Source organism: Rhinolophus hipposideros (genome assembly GCF_964194185.1).
Source record: "Rhinolophus hipposideros genome assembly, chromosome: 8".
Classification (NCBI taxonomy): Eukaryota; Metazoa; Chordata; class Mammalia; order Chiroptera; family Rhinolophidae; genus Rhinolophus; species Rhinolophus hipposideros.
Window position 1 is genome coordinate 87,232,826 of NC_138054.1, and position 13,705 is coordinate 87,246,530.

Genomic DNA, 13,705 nt, shown 5'->3' on the forward strand with positions numbered 1-13,705 from the left:
TAGAGACTTGCAAGGTTAAATTATCTCACAGACCTGAAAGTGCTTTAATTCCTGAGGGAAATGAGTGCTTTCTTGAGCCTATAAAAGAGAGCCCAGGCTGTAAAGGAGCTCTGGGTCCTCGCCCTCCCCCACGGCTCCCTGTTGATCCTCCAGGACTCAGTTACCTTTGCCGTGACTCAATTTCTTCTTTCGTCAAGTACAAACAATCATACTTGCACTCTTTATAAGTTGGTGAAAATCAAGTAATAACAGGAGTATGTTACAGAGGTTTAATTTCTACAAAACTCCAAGGAGCTATCCGTTCTTGTTTTATAACTAACTGGCATCATCCTTGCCAATTTGCAAGTTACCAATAAAGAGATAATAATCCCACTGGCCACAATATCCTGCTCTGAAACGTTACAAAGGCAACAAAGTTGAAGCGATGGGCTGTTTTTGGAAGCACATTCTGCTTAGTTTTCATTTCAGTGCAAATACTGAAAGTTATTGCTTCCAAACCAATGTGTTGTTATATAAATTCAATAGCTTGCAGGAAATGTTTACTTAAATATTTTCCTCTAGTAAAGCAGGCAGATATTTCCCATAAATATTATTTTAATTCATTAGATTAAGAGGGACTGGGTTTTTCCCCCCTTTCCCTATTAACAGTTTCCCAAGGCTTCGTGCTACCTTAAGCAGAGACTGGGCCTGGCCCAATAATGCGTGCTTGTCCTCATTCGATCTGGACCAGTACCTTAGGCCTGAGTGATGGGGAGGGGAGGAGAAGAAATAGGATCCTAAAAGTCAACATTTTCCTTACTATACATATGGCATGATTTTTGGATATCAGTCAGCTTACACATCTATTTGGGAGGAAAGTCATGAACTTTTAAAAAGTTTCCATTTCACATAAAAACCGTAAAGTAGTTAGACAATAAAAAAAATCCAGCAGGTATGTCCCTTATTTAATAAGTATTTGTTGAATGTAGACCGTGTGAAAATGCTATACTGGATAAAGGAGAGCCCATGTGGATACAACCTGGATCACTTCAATTTTTTTTACAGCAAATATTTATGGTTAGTCACAGGGGAAATTGGCAAGAAATGAAGACAGATAAAATCTTTGCCTTCCAGGAGCGTGAAGTCTACTCTGGGATGCAAATGAATAAACAGACAATTGTATCACACATTTCATCTCAACCGACCTCATCCTTAAGGAACAGAATAAAGTGTTCTTTCCCATGGCCCCACAGCACGTAGGATCCCAGGTGCAAAGCTTATTCTCTCTGCATTACGATTACATATAAGTACTTCTCGTCTGCCTTACCTGTTCCACATCCCTCAAAAAAAGTATTTTTTTTAAGTCTCACTTTCCTAAGTATCTGCCACAGTAACTAGTACCTAACTGACCATGATAAATGGCTGCTTGAATGGATGTTTGAGACATGTGCACAAATGGTTATTATTTTCCAAGGAAAAATGTGGTCACAAGGTGCCCTGGGAATTCAGAGCGGAGATAATCTTATAGGCATTCGGATTGGACCTCCTTATGAAAACGGAGCCATTTGGCCAAAGATGGGGAGAAGGGCATTCCAAACAGAAGTAAAATTATAAGCAAAAGAGCAAAGGTGAGAGAGAACAGGCAGGGCTGAGGAAACAGGAAGGTTGGAGCTTATCTCCAACCTCCTCACGTGCCTAAGTAGGAAATTTCCTTGTCCCTAGAAATGGCATAGGAGCGTTTCCCCACTGGTATTTAAAAGGCAAAAGACGGCGTCTTTCCCACTTGTCTGTTTGAGGGAAGGGTGGTGTGCCTCTGCTATTCTTTTCTGATCAACTGTGCCTCCCAGTCACCACTTCAGGACATGCTAAGCCTCCCTTAAGAGTTCGGCCTAGACACATCATCATATGGCTACGAGGAAAGCCAAGGGAAAACCAGACTCTTCCCCCTTCTGGAAGCACCTTCCTTTTTCTTCCATCGTCTCTCTTACGGGGGATTACCTCTCACCTCCGACAATGTAGAAATTACCTAACGTCCAGATATAAGCTTAACACTTTCTCCCTACCACTCCACACTCCACACAAAAAAACTCTGCTTCAAGAGTTGTTCTCATCACACTTCTGTTTGTGAGCACCCAAATACATGATTCTCAAATATTTCACATAAACAGAACCATGGTTAGTGAGTAATTCAATAAGCCTCTAAATGGGAAAGCTACATTTTTCTTCACCTCTGTTCTCTGAAACCCACTCTGCAGGGAAGGACATGACAACAAGGCTCAGACAACACTGACAACAGAAAACGCACATCTAACCCAGAGGAGATCGTCAGTTTCTACAGTATCACGTAAGATCCAAGAAGCACTGTCTAGCAATGTTCCAGAAGTCAGGAGACCAAGGAAGAAGTCCGAAGCTCTCCCACTGTCTGTGTACAATCTTGGGCAAGTTATTTACTTCCACGGGGACTCAGGTTTTCCAGCTGTAAAACTGTGGTGGTGGCACCATCATCACCACCACCATCATCGTCACCAGCACCAGCACCACCTGCCTGGTTTCTGGCTTATAGAAAGGATCACAGATACATAGAAGCTTCATCAACAACTAAGAATCAAGACAAATAATGGTACTATTATTATCTCAAAGAAAAATGATTAAATGCTACTAAGTTCATCTTACTACTCCTTCCCTCCAAGAAGCAAACCACAGAGGTCAGTAGAACCAACCATAAAACTCTCAGGAAACAGCCACTGTCCCCAACGTTCCCATCTGGCTTCTTAACTCAAACTAAGCATCCAAAAGCCAATCTGCCAATAGAACTCGGAGACAAAAACATCTCTACAAAAATTGAAAAGCTGTACTGTAGACTAAGGGGGAGGCTAGAAGGAAAGAAAAGGACTATTGCAATGAATTTATTTTCTGCCATCAATGGATAGCAGGAAAGCACAACTCTACCTAATTTCATGTACTCTGTGCTGAACACCAAATATTATTATTTTAAGATGACATCCTAGTTATTTAGAAATGCTTTAAAAAGTCCAGGAAATGGCTAAAGAAATTACATTTAACACGTACATTTGGAGGAAGGTGGCGCTCGGAGCACACAGAGGTGGCCGGCAGCTTGGGGCTGCTCCCTGGGCAGAGCAGGAGGGAGGGCTGAGCGCTACAAATGCTACGTCATTTAAAGGGGCATAAATCCTGGGCCAAGCACATCAGGTGTGTGAGAAAGTAGTCAGTTGACTCAAATGCTTTTGAGTCACACAGTTTCGGTTTGGATCAGAAGACTCTTTCAATCCTTTTCTCCTATTTCAATCCTTTTACATGAGATTAGGGATTCCCAGAAAATAAAGATTAATTCAGAAAGCCGAGAAATCACAGTTGGAAAATCCCAAGGTCCAAGGCAGATGAGTTAAAGTTGGGAACAAATGGAAAACTGTTTGAACTTTACTTTTAAATGCTGTTGTTTCCAACTGCTTGTGTTTTTGCTTCTTTACAATGTTGTGGGTTTGGTAGAGGATTATATCTGAGAAGCTGCATTGTGTGGAGAAAAAACATACAGGCAGACACTCAAATTCACTTTTTTCTAAAATTTCTGGCTCTGACACTCACTCATTGTAACTGACCATTCATTCTGAGTCTCATTTTTTTCTTATAAAACAAAGCTACCTCCTTCCTTACGGGGTACATGTGAAAATTAAGCACATGTAAAGCTCCTTGTCCACACCTGACCATATACATAGTAGTTAATAAATGATGGCTATATTGTCCACATTCCTTTCTGATTTTTAAGCATGATATTAATCAAAGATTCCTCTTTCTCCTAAGAAAACACTTGGATTTAACTTTTCTTCAAAATAGAGACTTATAGAGACAATTATAGGAGAGAAAGAAGTAAAGGAAAACAGTAAGGGCGTTGCAAATAGAGTTAGTGTTTTGATCTTTTACTGCCAAGAATTAGAATTTGATTTGCCCTTCAATGTTTACAAAATTGAGTTATCGTTCGCCTCACCTTAAGTTTGTCACAATTTTTCAAGAAGGGCCAGATACTGATATGAATAATATTAAAATGCAGAAAAGGGATGTGCTACCGCACCCCTGGGGGAACCACCCAACCTAAGAAAGCTGGACTACATGGTCCTTTTCCTCACCATGTTTACACCAGGGGAGAAAACCACTACTCTTTGGGGGACACAGGTATTTCCTGTCTTTTCTGTTTAGCAACTGCACACACTTTGCCACCCCACAGACTGCAGTATTGGAAGCTAAAGTGAATTCCTCTGGAAAAGGAGGGGTTCAGTCTAAGAAGATAACTTAAGGACCTGATTCTTAACTGAAATACTACTTGGAAATGAAGCAAAGTTTTCAACTTTTCAGTCTTTCTGTTTCAAAAAGAGAGCTTCACTGGTGGTGTCAATCCTCTGCCACTTGACTTCCTGCTATGGAGCTGCCTGACTGGTGGGGAAGAGGGGGGCTGCCAAACCCCGTTCACCGAGCTCCTTCGTGAGCATGAGCTACGTTGCTGAACAGGGTGGGTAGAAACTGCCTGGGAATCCTGGTCACTCATGTGACTCTCATGCCACTGCCCAATTTCGACCCTACCTTTCCCCGCCCAACACACTTCCAGTTCCCACAGATATTTGAGATTTGACCAAGTTAGGATGGGTCACTGAGGGGTCAGGAAGCATCTAAAATTTGCCTCTAACCAAGAAGATCTCAGACTAAGGGAATCATTTTAGTTAGTATTCAAGGTTATCAGAGGAAAATAAAACAAAAATTCTGTTGCCAAGAATTTGAGTCATTTCTCTATATACAACAACTTGAAGGCACCTCCTTTTGGCTGGAAAAGAAATCCCTTGGGGGACTTATTTAGGATCAAAGTCTTTTTGAAAATAGAAAACTCGACATTCTCTAAGGGATAGATCACTGTCTGAAGTGAATTTCATTTAACCTAAAGTTTTGTGCCAACTTAAATACACTAAAACCCCAATGCTTAGAAGAAGGCATTCACCTATTACTTGCTTATAGGTACATGGAAAAGCTATTACGGGGATAATCAGCTCAACTATAAAATGGAGCAGTCATACATAATGACAAAAACAGATACAAGTCATAAATTGCCTTTTCCCCTTCAGAATCCACGCAGGCAGGCACTCAGTACATTCTTTTGTGCAAAGATAAAACGTCTGCCTTGCCTAAACAGGACTTTTAGTCTTGTTTGAGCCTTTAAATATATTGCCTACAAAACAAACACAAACAAATGCTGTTTCTTAACAAAAGGCAGATGGACCCCTCTGCCCTCACAAGGTCACAGTATGTGGCTAGGAGGCTGGCTAATGGCAGGGGCTGGCTGAGGGTCTCTGGTGCGGGGACACCGGATGTCGGCTATGCCCCAGATCTGGTTTCCTGGGCACAAAGGACCAGAAAAAAGTCCTCTTGGAAGGGAAGCAGCTTCTCTGCATACTGTACCCCAGAGAGAGACGACAGAGTATTATCTAAAGTTTTCCACCCAACAATTGAAACAGTCTCAATTTCTATTTCTCATTCTCACTTAACTCACTTGTATTTACCTTCAGACAGTTTTCCTAAAAGTTATCAAAGTTCATTCTGGGACTAGGCAGAGCTTTTGCTTGTTTGCTCTTTGTTTTTCTTGTTGTTGCTTTTATTTTTTAATATATAGAAACATGTCTAGAACAAATTAAGCATCTAGCAATACGTATCTCAAATGTGTAACTAAAAATGCATCAAGACATGAGTGCAGAAGATCAGGGCTTGTTTCTGCAGTTACCTGTTGACCTTGGGCAAGACACCGTACCTCTCTGGGCTTTAGTTTCTTCATTTATATAATGGGACTAATACTACCTACCCTATAGACTGACCAGGTAATTTTGATGATCAAATGATATCACATGAGTAAAGCTGTGTTTGTATGCCTTTCAAGGAAATGGTGATGGTCATGACCAATCTAACACGAGAATGACCACGACCACCACTATTTCCTGAGGGTCTGCTTTGTGACACAGATGATACGGTCGTAGTCTCCTTACCAGCTAACAAAATCACATAATAAACTTCTGGTGGGAAGTTAGCAATAATTAATTTCTATATTCTCTAGAGTGCCTGTAAGAAAAACTAATATACACAAAGGAAAAACATTATGTAGGAAAAAAAACAAGGCCTTTAGAATTAGCTCCACTTAGTTTCAAATTTATCCCTGTCATTTCTAGTTGTGTGATCTTGAAAAAAATTATTGAACTTCTCCAACTTTCAGTTTCCTGATTTGAAGAATTGAGATTAACATACATAAGACAATGAAAGTATGTAAAGGGTCTATCACAAGGCGTGACAAACAGAAGGTATTCAATAAACATTTCTAAATTAGTATGTGTTCCATAAGGAAGGAGGATGTTTTAACCCTGCTCGTACATCTTTTTCCTACTAATGCTGTTTGCACCAAGAAATACAAAACTGTTATGCCTTTATTCAGTTCATGAAAAAAACAAAACTGATTCAAAACAATAAAACAATGGCTAAAACTATATAGCATAAAAGGCATTGACTAGAAAACCAACGGAAAACGCCTATCGCCTTGACAAAAATTTAGACCTGCAGAATTCGAGCTGAGAAATTTGGGCTTATTAGAAATAAATGCCATAAAGCAAAAGACGAAGAAATAAACCTACCATACCCCTGCAAATCTTAGTATAATTAACATGTAACGAATAATGAACCGTGAATTCTAATTTCCATGAACAACGGACGTTGATGAAAATAATTTGTTAAAAATAGGGAAAATTATTAAAATATTTGCATTCATAATCATAGAATCAAAACATAGCTGGGATCATAAAAGTACTCGGGATCAAAAGCGTCCTATATTGCCTTGATAATGACACAAAGAGAAAATAGAAAGTAGGACAAAACAGAGCAGAGGTCCCATTAATGATGATCAAAAGTGCTGCTCTCCCTTGCTGGAAGAAATTAAATATACTGTTGGCTGTCCTCCCTTAGGAAGACCAGGTGACAGCTGTGCAGAGCAAACACAGAGTTTCTACAGGGGCAGAAAAGGGAATGGGATCATTTGCTCTATTGTTAACATCTGAGATTTTCTCAGTTTGAAAAGAACTTTTTATTTTTTTGAGAATAACTGTAATTTTCCTGTTAAGTATATGAAAATATTACACATAATTACAGACAGAAGGGAAATTGGAGTCTACATAAGAGGGAATTTGTTCAATGGGCGTCTCCCCAATTCTCTGGCTTTGAAAGAGGTTAGAGGGTCTCGCAGACACCCAACCAGGAAAAATTCGTGCTGCAGAGAGAAACCTGTTCCTCTGGCATGGTTCTGGGGTTTGAAATGCCATGCTTTTCTTAAGTACATCCCGTTCCAAGCAAAGATTCCGGGCACGATTGGCTTGGTCTTAGCAATGGGATCAGGTCTTTGAGGTTCTACTCAAAGGGTTGGAGTCATTCTGCCAAGATCCAGACAAGGGAGTCATGGGATAGAGTCTCACAGCATGATGGCTAATCCCTAAATCATATCATCTTAGATCTGGAGTCCATACGCTGATTTCTGGGGCTTGAGAGATGAGAGAAGGATAAGAGAAACGAAGGGGATACAAAGGGCATAGATCATTCCCCAGTTATATTTCTTTGAGGCTAATAGTAAATAAACTAAATAACAGTTGAAAATGTAATGAGAAATTCCAGAAGTGGATATGATAGACCCGAAATTAAAATTTTGCTGTGAATAACTCATACCTATCCGCAGACAACTAAGACCTGTAGGTCTAGTACCATCTTATGTGACAGAATGAATTCCTTTTGAACTTCCCACTGGGTTTTCACATACTTCCTCTCTTCTGCTCCTCAGGTCGTTGGGACGGGAAAAATCACTATCACCTTTTCATAGGTTGAAAAAAAGAACCCTCAAGATTAACAGAGGAAAAGATCGTTTAAAGGGAGGAAGGGGACCACCGGCCCTAAGCTCCCCTCAACACACAACCCTACGTCTACAATAATGACATAGTCTTTGGGGAGGTAGGAACCTCTCTGAGAATCCAATAAAAACTTGAGATCCTTGCTCCAGAAAAATAAACATATATTCAATATTTGTAATCAATTTCAGGAGGTTTCTCTGCTCCACTCAAAGCCCATCGAACCACGGTTAAAGCCCTTTGCCTGTGCAGCCAGGTGGAGCAGGCTGGCTGGGGCTCGGTGAGGGCAGTTCTGTCTCCTCTGACCCCTTTCTTTAATCACTGGAACTCAGGCACTCTTTAAAGGAATACTTCCCACAGGCCAACAGTTGATTATTGTGGTCATTTGCACTTCCTTCAACTCCTCTTGTGTACACGGAAAAGCAAACAAAACATTTTCCCAAAGCAACATTAAAGATCTGATTTCAACCCACAAAACTATAAAAAAATGCAGATCTTTAGCCAACCTACATACATGCACAATCACAGATGACCCGAATGGGTAGTTGATCAACCTACCTTTTAGAGCTACCATTTCCAATATGAAGTGGTAATTATAAGTTCCTTTGCTTTCTCATCTTAGAGCTATATGAACTAATTTTTGCAACACATCCAGGGGTCTTGGTATCAAAATACATTACATAGCAATTCCTCTGAGTAGCAACCTATGCACCAATACTGATTATCTTACTAAAGGCAAGAGAAATACATGGAGGACCCCAAGCCCCTGGGGAGCAGCCTTCCCATCTGAGAGGCCTTGGGTCCTGGCAAGCGGGCCCCTTACATACATCCAACAGCAATATAAAGCATATAAAGCATGACATCCAATAGAATGCATGATTATTGTCACCTAGGCATTCATACAGATTTGGGAGTGAAGGTAGGAGTAAGGAGTATTCTGCCCTTCATTTCGGCTTAAGTTATATTCTCATCTTCAAAAACAGTTTCCCAGGAGAAATAGAAGAACCAGAAAATGAATGAGGCTTCAATACATGAGGGAGAACAAAGGAGGGCCAACCCTTTTCATCAGGATGTTGCAGAGAAACTCCGGAGAAACCCACATGAAGGCTCACCCGTGGGGAGGTCACAGGCGAGTTTCCAACTTACTCATTCTCATCTAGAAGGTTAACTACCGAGGGAGGGTTCCTAAGAGCCACGCTGGGCCAAACGGACTCTGCGTCTCCCACTCTCCGTGCCTGAGACCCTCCTCTACACTGTAACACACTGGCTTTCATGTCAAGGACATTCATAGTTTCCTGGTGGCTAAAGTCTGAACATTTTACATTGATGCAAATATAAGAGTCAAAGTGAAGACCCATTTCTCCTGTTCAAGTCTATATTTTTCAAAGTTTTCGTAGCATCCTATCTCATTTTATTCTCACAGTGTGTATGTAAGCCTATAAAGTAGGTGCATTTCTATTCCAGGTTGAGGCAGACATCTCAGTAAACCGAAAGTGCATTTATTCTTCAAATTAAGGCAAAGCCCGGGGGTACAAAAACAAAACAGGAAGTATAAAACCAAGGAGAGTGGCCACGTTAATTAGAATTTAATAGTGTTGAATATAATCTTTAAACGGAGTGTTTACAACTATTTAAGTGCATCTATTTACATCGTGTTTAGTGGCTAAAAGAAGAACAGCGAGGAACCTGGCCCCTAGTGTGATGTTGTACTGCCTTCGGGGGTGACAGAAGAAATGACATGGGCAGCAGAAGAAATGACAACGCAGAAATGTGTGTGCTCATTCAGACTTTGAACCTGACTCTGTTTTCAAACCATGATTTAGGAAGTCTCTCCTGCCTCTACCTTTCACCCTTTCTCTAGAAGTAAAAGTGTTGCCTGTTTTGAACCACAAGCCAAACTGTAACTTTTGGTTTGGTTTAACATAGGAGTATAACTTTAGTATTGAGAAAAGCGATCTGACTAAAGAACCATCAGCTCTAGAAAATAGTCTGGACAACAGGAATAAATTCCCAGCTTCCACACATTAGCACCAAGAGTGCCACACAATATGGATATGTTATCAACTCCACTTTCTTACCTGCTCTTCAAGATAAAATTCTATGTGGCACCACTGAAGCCCCTTTACAGTAAAGCCTGTTTACATCCTCGTGGCCAAGGGCCCAAGTGTACCTAAGATTTCACTAAACAAACGCTCTGTAGTAAACAGGCAGAGAGCAAGGTACTCTCTCAAACCCAGTTCACTAGTGAAAAGGTCAACCTCTACAAGAAATTGGCTGAGCTGACAGGCAGGGGAGGAAAGCAGAGACCTATAGAGGCCTTTCGTATGTTGTCAAATAGCACCCCCCAACCCTTGTACCCCCTCCAGCTACAAACATAAAATCCACGCCTGCCAAAAAAATAAATCGTGGAATAACAAAATATCCAGCAAACAAGAGGCCAACAAACAAAAAGCCACCTAGACAGCAAGACACAGGAGATCTATAGCCCTGCCCTTCCCTGCTGGATTCAGATGACGGAAGGGTGCTTCATTCCAGAAGGCTGGATTTCAGTTTGCATTTTATCCTGTAAGCTCTGGGGAATAACTGCAGGATTTTAGGCAGGTGGGCGGCACAATCAGATTCTGTTTTAAAGCGCGAGTTCCTGCTGGTGGCATGGGGAAAGACGCAGTGAAGTCCAGGGGGTCGGGAGGCCATCGCAGTGGCCCACACAAGACATCACCAGAGCCTGGACAAAGGCAGTGGCGAGGGAGAAGGGAGAGGAGATATTTCAGGGGTGCACTCAGTGGGCTGGGTGCTGGGTTACTGGAGGTGAGGGAAAGGCAGGGCATGTATGCAATGGAACCAAGGCCACATATGTCACTTCTCACAACCTACGACATATCACAGAAATTACAGAAACGTAAGGGACTCACGCGGTTGATGACAATGGAATTCCACCTGTTTCCTTACCTTGGCAGCAGAGTTTGATACTCCATGTGTGACATTTCTGATAAGGCCTCCGACATTTCCATACTTTATCAGTCCAGTCACCCCTTCAGAAACGTCATTCAAAAGCCCCATGGGATTGCCTAGAAAGTCCACTGATCCCAGGATCCGAGCTGCCTGGCTGAGGAGTTCCTGTCAAATGGAGCAGGGGTACAAAAAGGAAAGCAGCACCTGTTACATGTGCAGACAGTGGCCTGAGCAAAACGGTTAGAAACGGACCTTGTACTACGTCACCAATAACTACCTTGGTTCCCATCATGGCAAGCTCCTGTCCTTTCAGGAGCTCCACCTAAGCCTCTCCCAAAACACACGTCCCAGAGGCTGCTTTCAATACGCTCATAAATACACTTCAAAGCCTTTTAGAAGAAGGAAAAAAGGTACGAAACAGAAAAATTTCTTTACAAATATTTATTAGTATATACATGATACTCTCCTTTCCATTGTTCTGACAAACAGGAATTAATCAGCAGCAGGGAGAATTAGTAAAGGAAAGTAAGGGAGGAGGGAAGATTTGTGGTTCCCTCATATCTGTGGAGGGGGTGGGGCATAAAGAGGGCACATTCAGACCGGGCAGGTAACCTTTCACTTTCTGTGCACCTCCACGGCCTGATGCCAGGGGCCAGTGATACCTGTGTATCACTCCGTACAGGTCAATGGAAATATCACCAAGTAGGAAAAGCAAGGCGGGAAACAAAGAAGCAAAGGACTGAGCTGGCGGGGAGGGGGAGAAAAGGAAGCAAGAATAGGATACATTTTAACATTCACAGCTAATAAATGTGATACGATCTTGACCTATTTATTCATCACGGAATATATCTTGACTTTATATTTTGGTCTTCACAGTATGCATAATAAAAACAAAATAGAAAATATCCAACATGGTTTAAAAAAAAAATTAAGTTCAACTCTAGGGCATCTCATATGCCCCAAGAACATTTATGTGGTTGTTGAAAGTAGGCCCGTGCCTGGTAAATAAAGAGTTCACTATATTCTCTGTTGTCATTAAAGCATCATGAAACCCCGTAAGAGTTGTGACAAATCTAGTGGAAGTCCCTGAGACTAGTTCTGAGGGACAACACTCACAGCTCATACTAAATCAAATGCACTGTTTCGGGATTTTCATGATGTGTACAAGCTTCATGGGCTGCGACCTGACCCATAACTCAATAATCAGAGCTAAAATGTTTAACTGGGTTCTCCACAGTAAGGTCTTAGTAACCAAAATCCACAAACAAGTCAAACAAACATTCTGCTTATGCTCCAGCCCAAAGCTCACCTCCTGGAAATGTTTGAGGATATCATTGACGATGAACTCCTTGGTCTCATAGGGATGCACCCGAGTGAATGGGTCCAGATTAATCACAGCATCTTCAAACCGAATCAGTGGAAACCCCAAGGTACTTTTTAGGGCCTAGTCAGGGAAGAAAGGAAACGCCATGCTTTAGCCATATGCTGGCCTTTCAGGGTACTGTAATCCTGGATCCCATGACAGTTACAAGTCATGTCAACTTTCCCATGAGAGTTGGGGTTTTGATCTTTATAAACAAGGATTTTCCCTGTAATTATATAAGTGAAATACGAGCAAATATGTATACATATATATAATCATCCCAAGTAACATATATCACACAGAAATAAACACTACTAGCTACATAGCGTAATTCTTTCTGATGTGTTTTGTACCTATGTTTGTCATGTTTTACTTATTGACTCAAATATACCACACACACAGAATGGTGCGATAGTCAAACGCACAGGTCAATGACTATCAAAGTGAACACAACCATGGAACCACCATCCAGACCAGGAAGTACATTATGATCCCATTGTGGAAGCACCCCTCCCCATTCGCTGACTCCGGGTCATTCACTACTCCCTCTTCTCCTAAGTAACCACTATTCTACGTCTATCGCCACAGATCAGTTTTCCCTGCTTTGAATTTTATAGAAATGAAATCATCAGTATGTACGTTGTTGTCTGTGGCTTCTTAGAGTCAACCTTAAGTTTGTGAGATTCACTAGGTTGTTGCATATAGCTGCAGTTTCTTAATTTTTATTGCTATATCGTATTCCAATATAAAACACTATATAACCACTGCTGTTGATGAACAGTTGTGTTGTTTCCCATTTTTTGGCTATTATGAACAATGCTGCTATGAACATACTTGAGCCTGTCTTTTGAGGCACATCTGTATGCATTTTTTCTTGACTGTATACCTGCGAGTGGAACTGCTGGGTCATAAAGAATATACACGTTCAACCTTGGCATACACTGCCAAACAGTTTTCCAAAGCTGTTGAACTGGTTTACGCTCCCTTCAACAGTCTATGAAATTTATTCTAAATCCTCATCAACACTTGGTACACATAGCTTACCCCAAAAAAAATTTCTGATGGCTAGTAATGGTATTTCAGTGTGGTTTTAATTTCCATCAAGCCCCTTTTAATAGGCACACTGGCCATTTGGGTATCTTTTTTGTGAAGTGCCTACTCAAGTCTTTTGCTCATTTTGGCAGTGGGTTGTCTGTTTTTTTCTCTCATTGCTTTGTAGTTTTTCTTATACATTCTGTACACAAGGCCTCTGTTGAATAGATGTATTACTACAAATATTTCCTCCCATTCTGTGACTTATTACCCTTCGAATGGTATTTTGTGATGATCAGACAGTCTTAGTCTTAATAAAATCCAACTTACCAATTATTATTATTATTATTATTATTATCATTATTATTATTATAATACCAAGGTCATAAAGATATTCCCATAGGCTTACTTATAGAATTTTTATTGTTTTACTCTTCACATTTAAATTTAT

The 13,705-nt window shown here is 40.9% G+C and overlaps 1 protein-coding gene across 8 annotated transcripts in view; it reads right to left on the reverse strand.

The window, feature by feature from the left end:
- The window catches only part of VPS13D (vacuolar protein sorting 13 homolog D), a 229,268-nt gene that overhangs the window by 66,508 nt on the left and 149,055 nt on the right, over positions 1–13,705 (reverse strand). For all 8 annotated transcript variants that reach the window (XM_081057697.1, XM_081057696.1, XM_081057695.1 and 5 more), the window contains 2 exons: positions 12,169–12,303; positions 10,857–11,024 (listed from right to left, as the gene is read on the reverse strand). In XM_081057697.1, the coding sequence (XP_080913823.1) occupies positions 10,857–11,024; positions 12,169–12,303 (303 nt within the window). The remainder of the gene's footprint in view (positions 1–10,856; positions 11,025–12,168; positions 12,304–13,705) is intronic.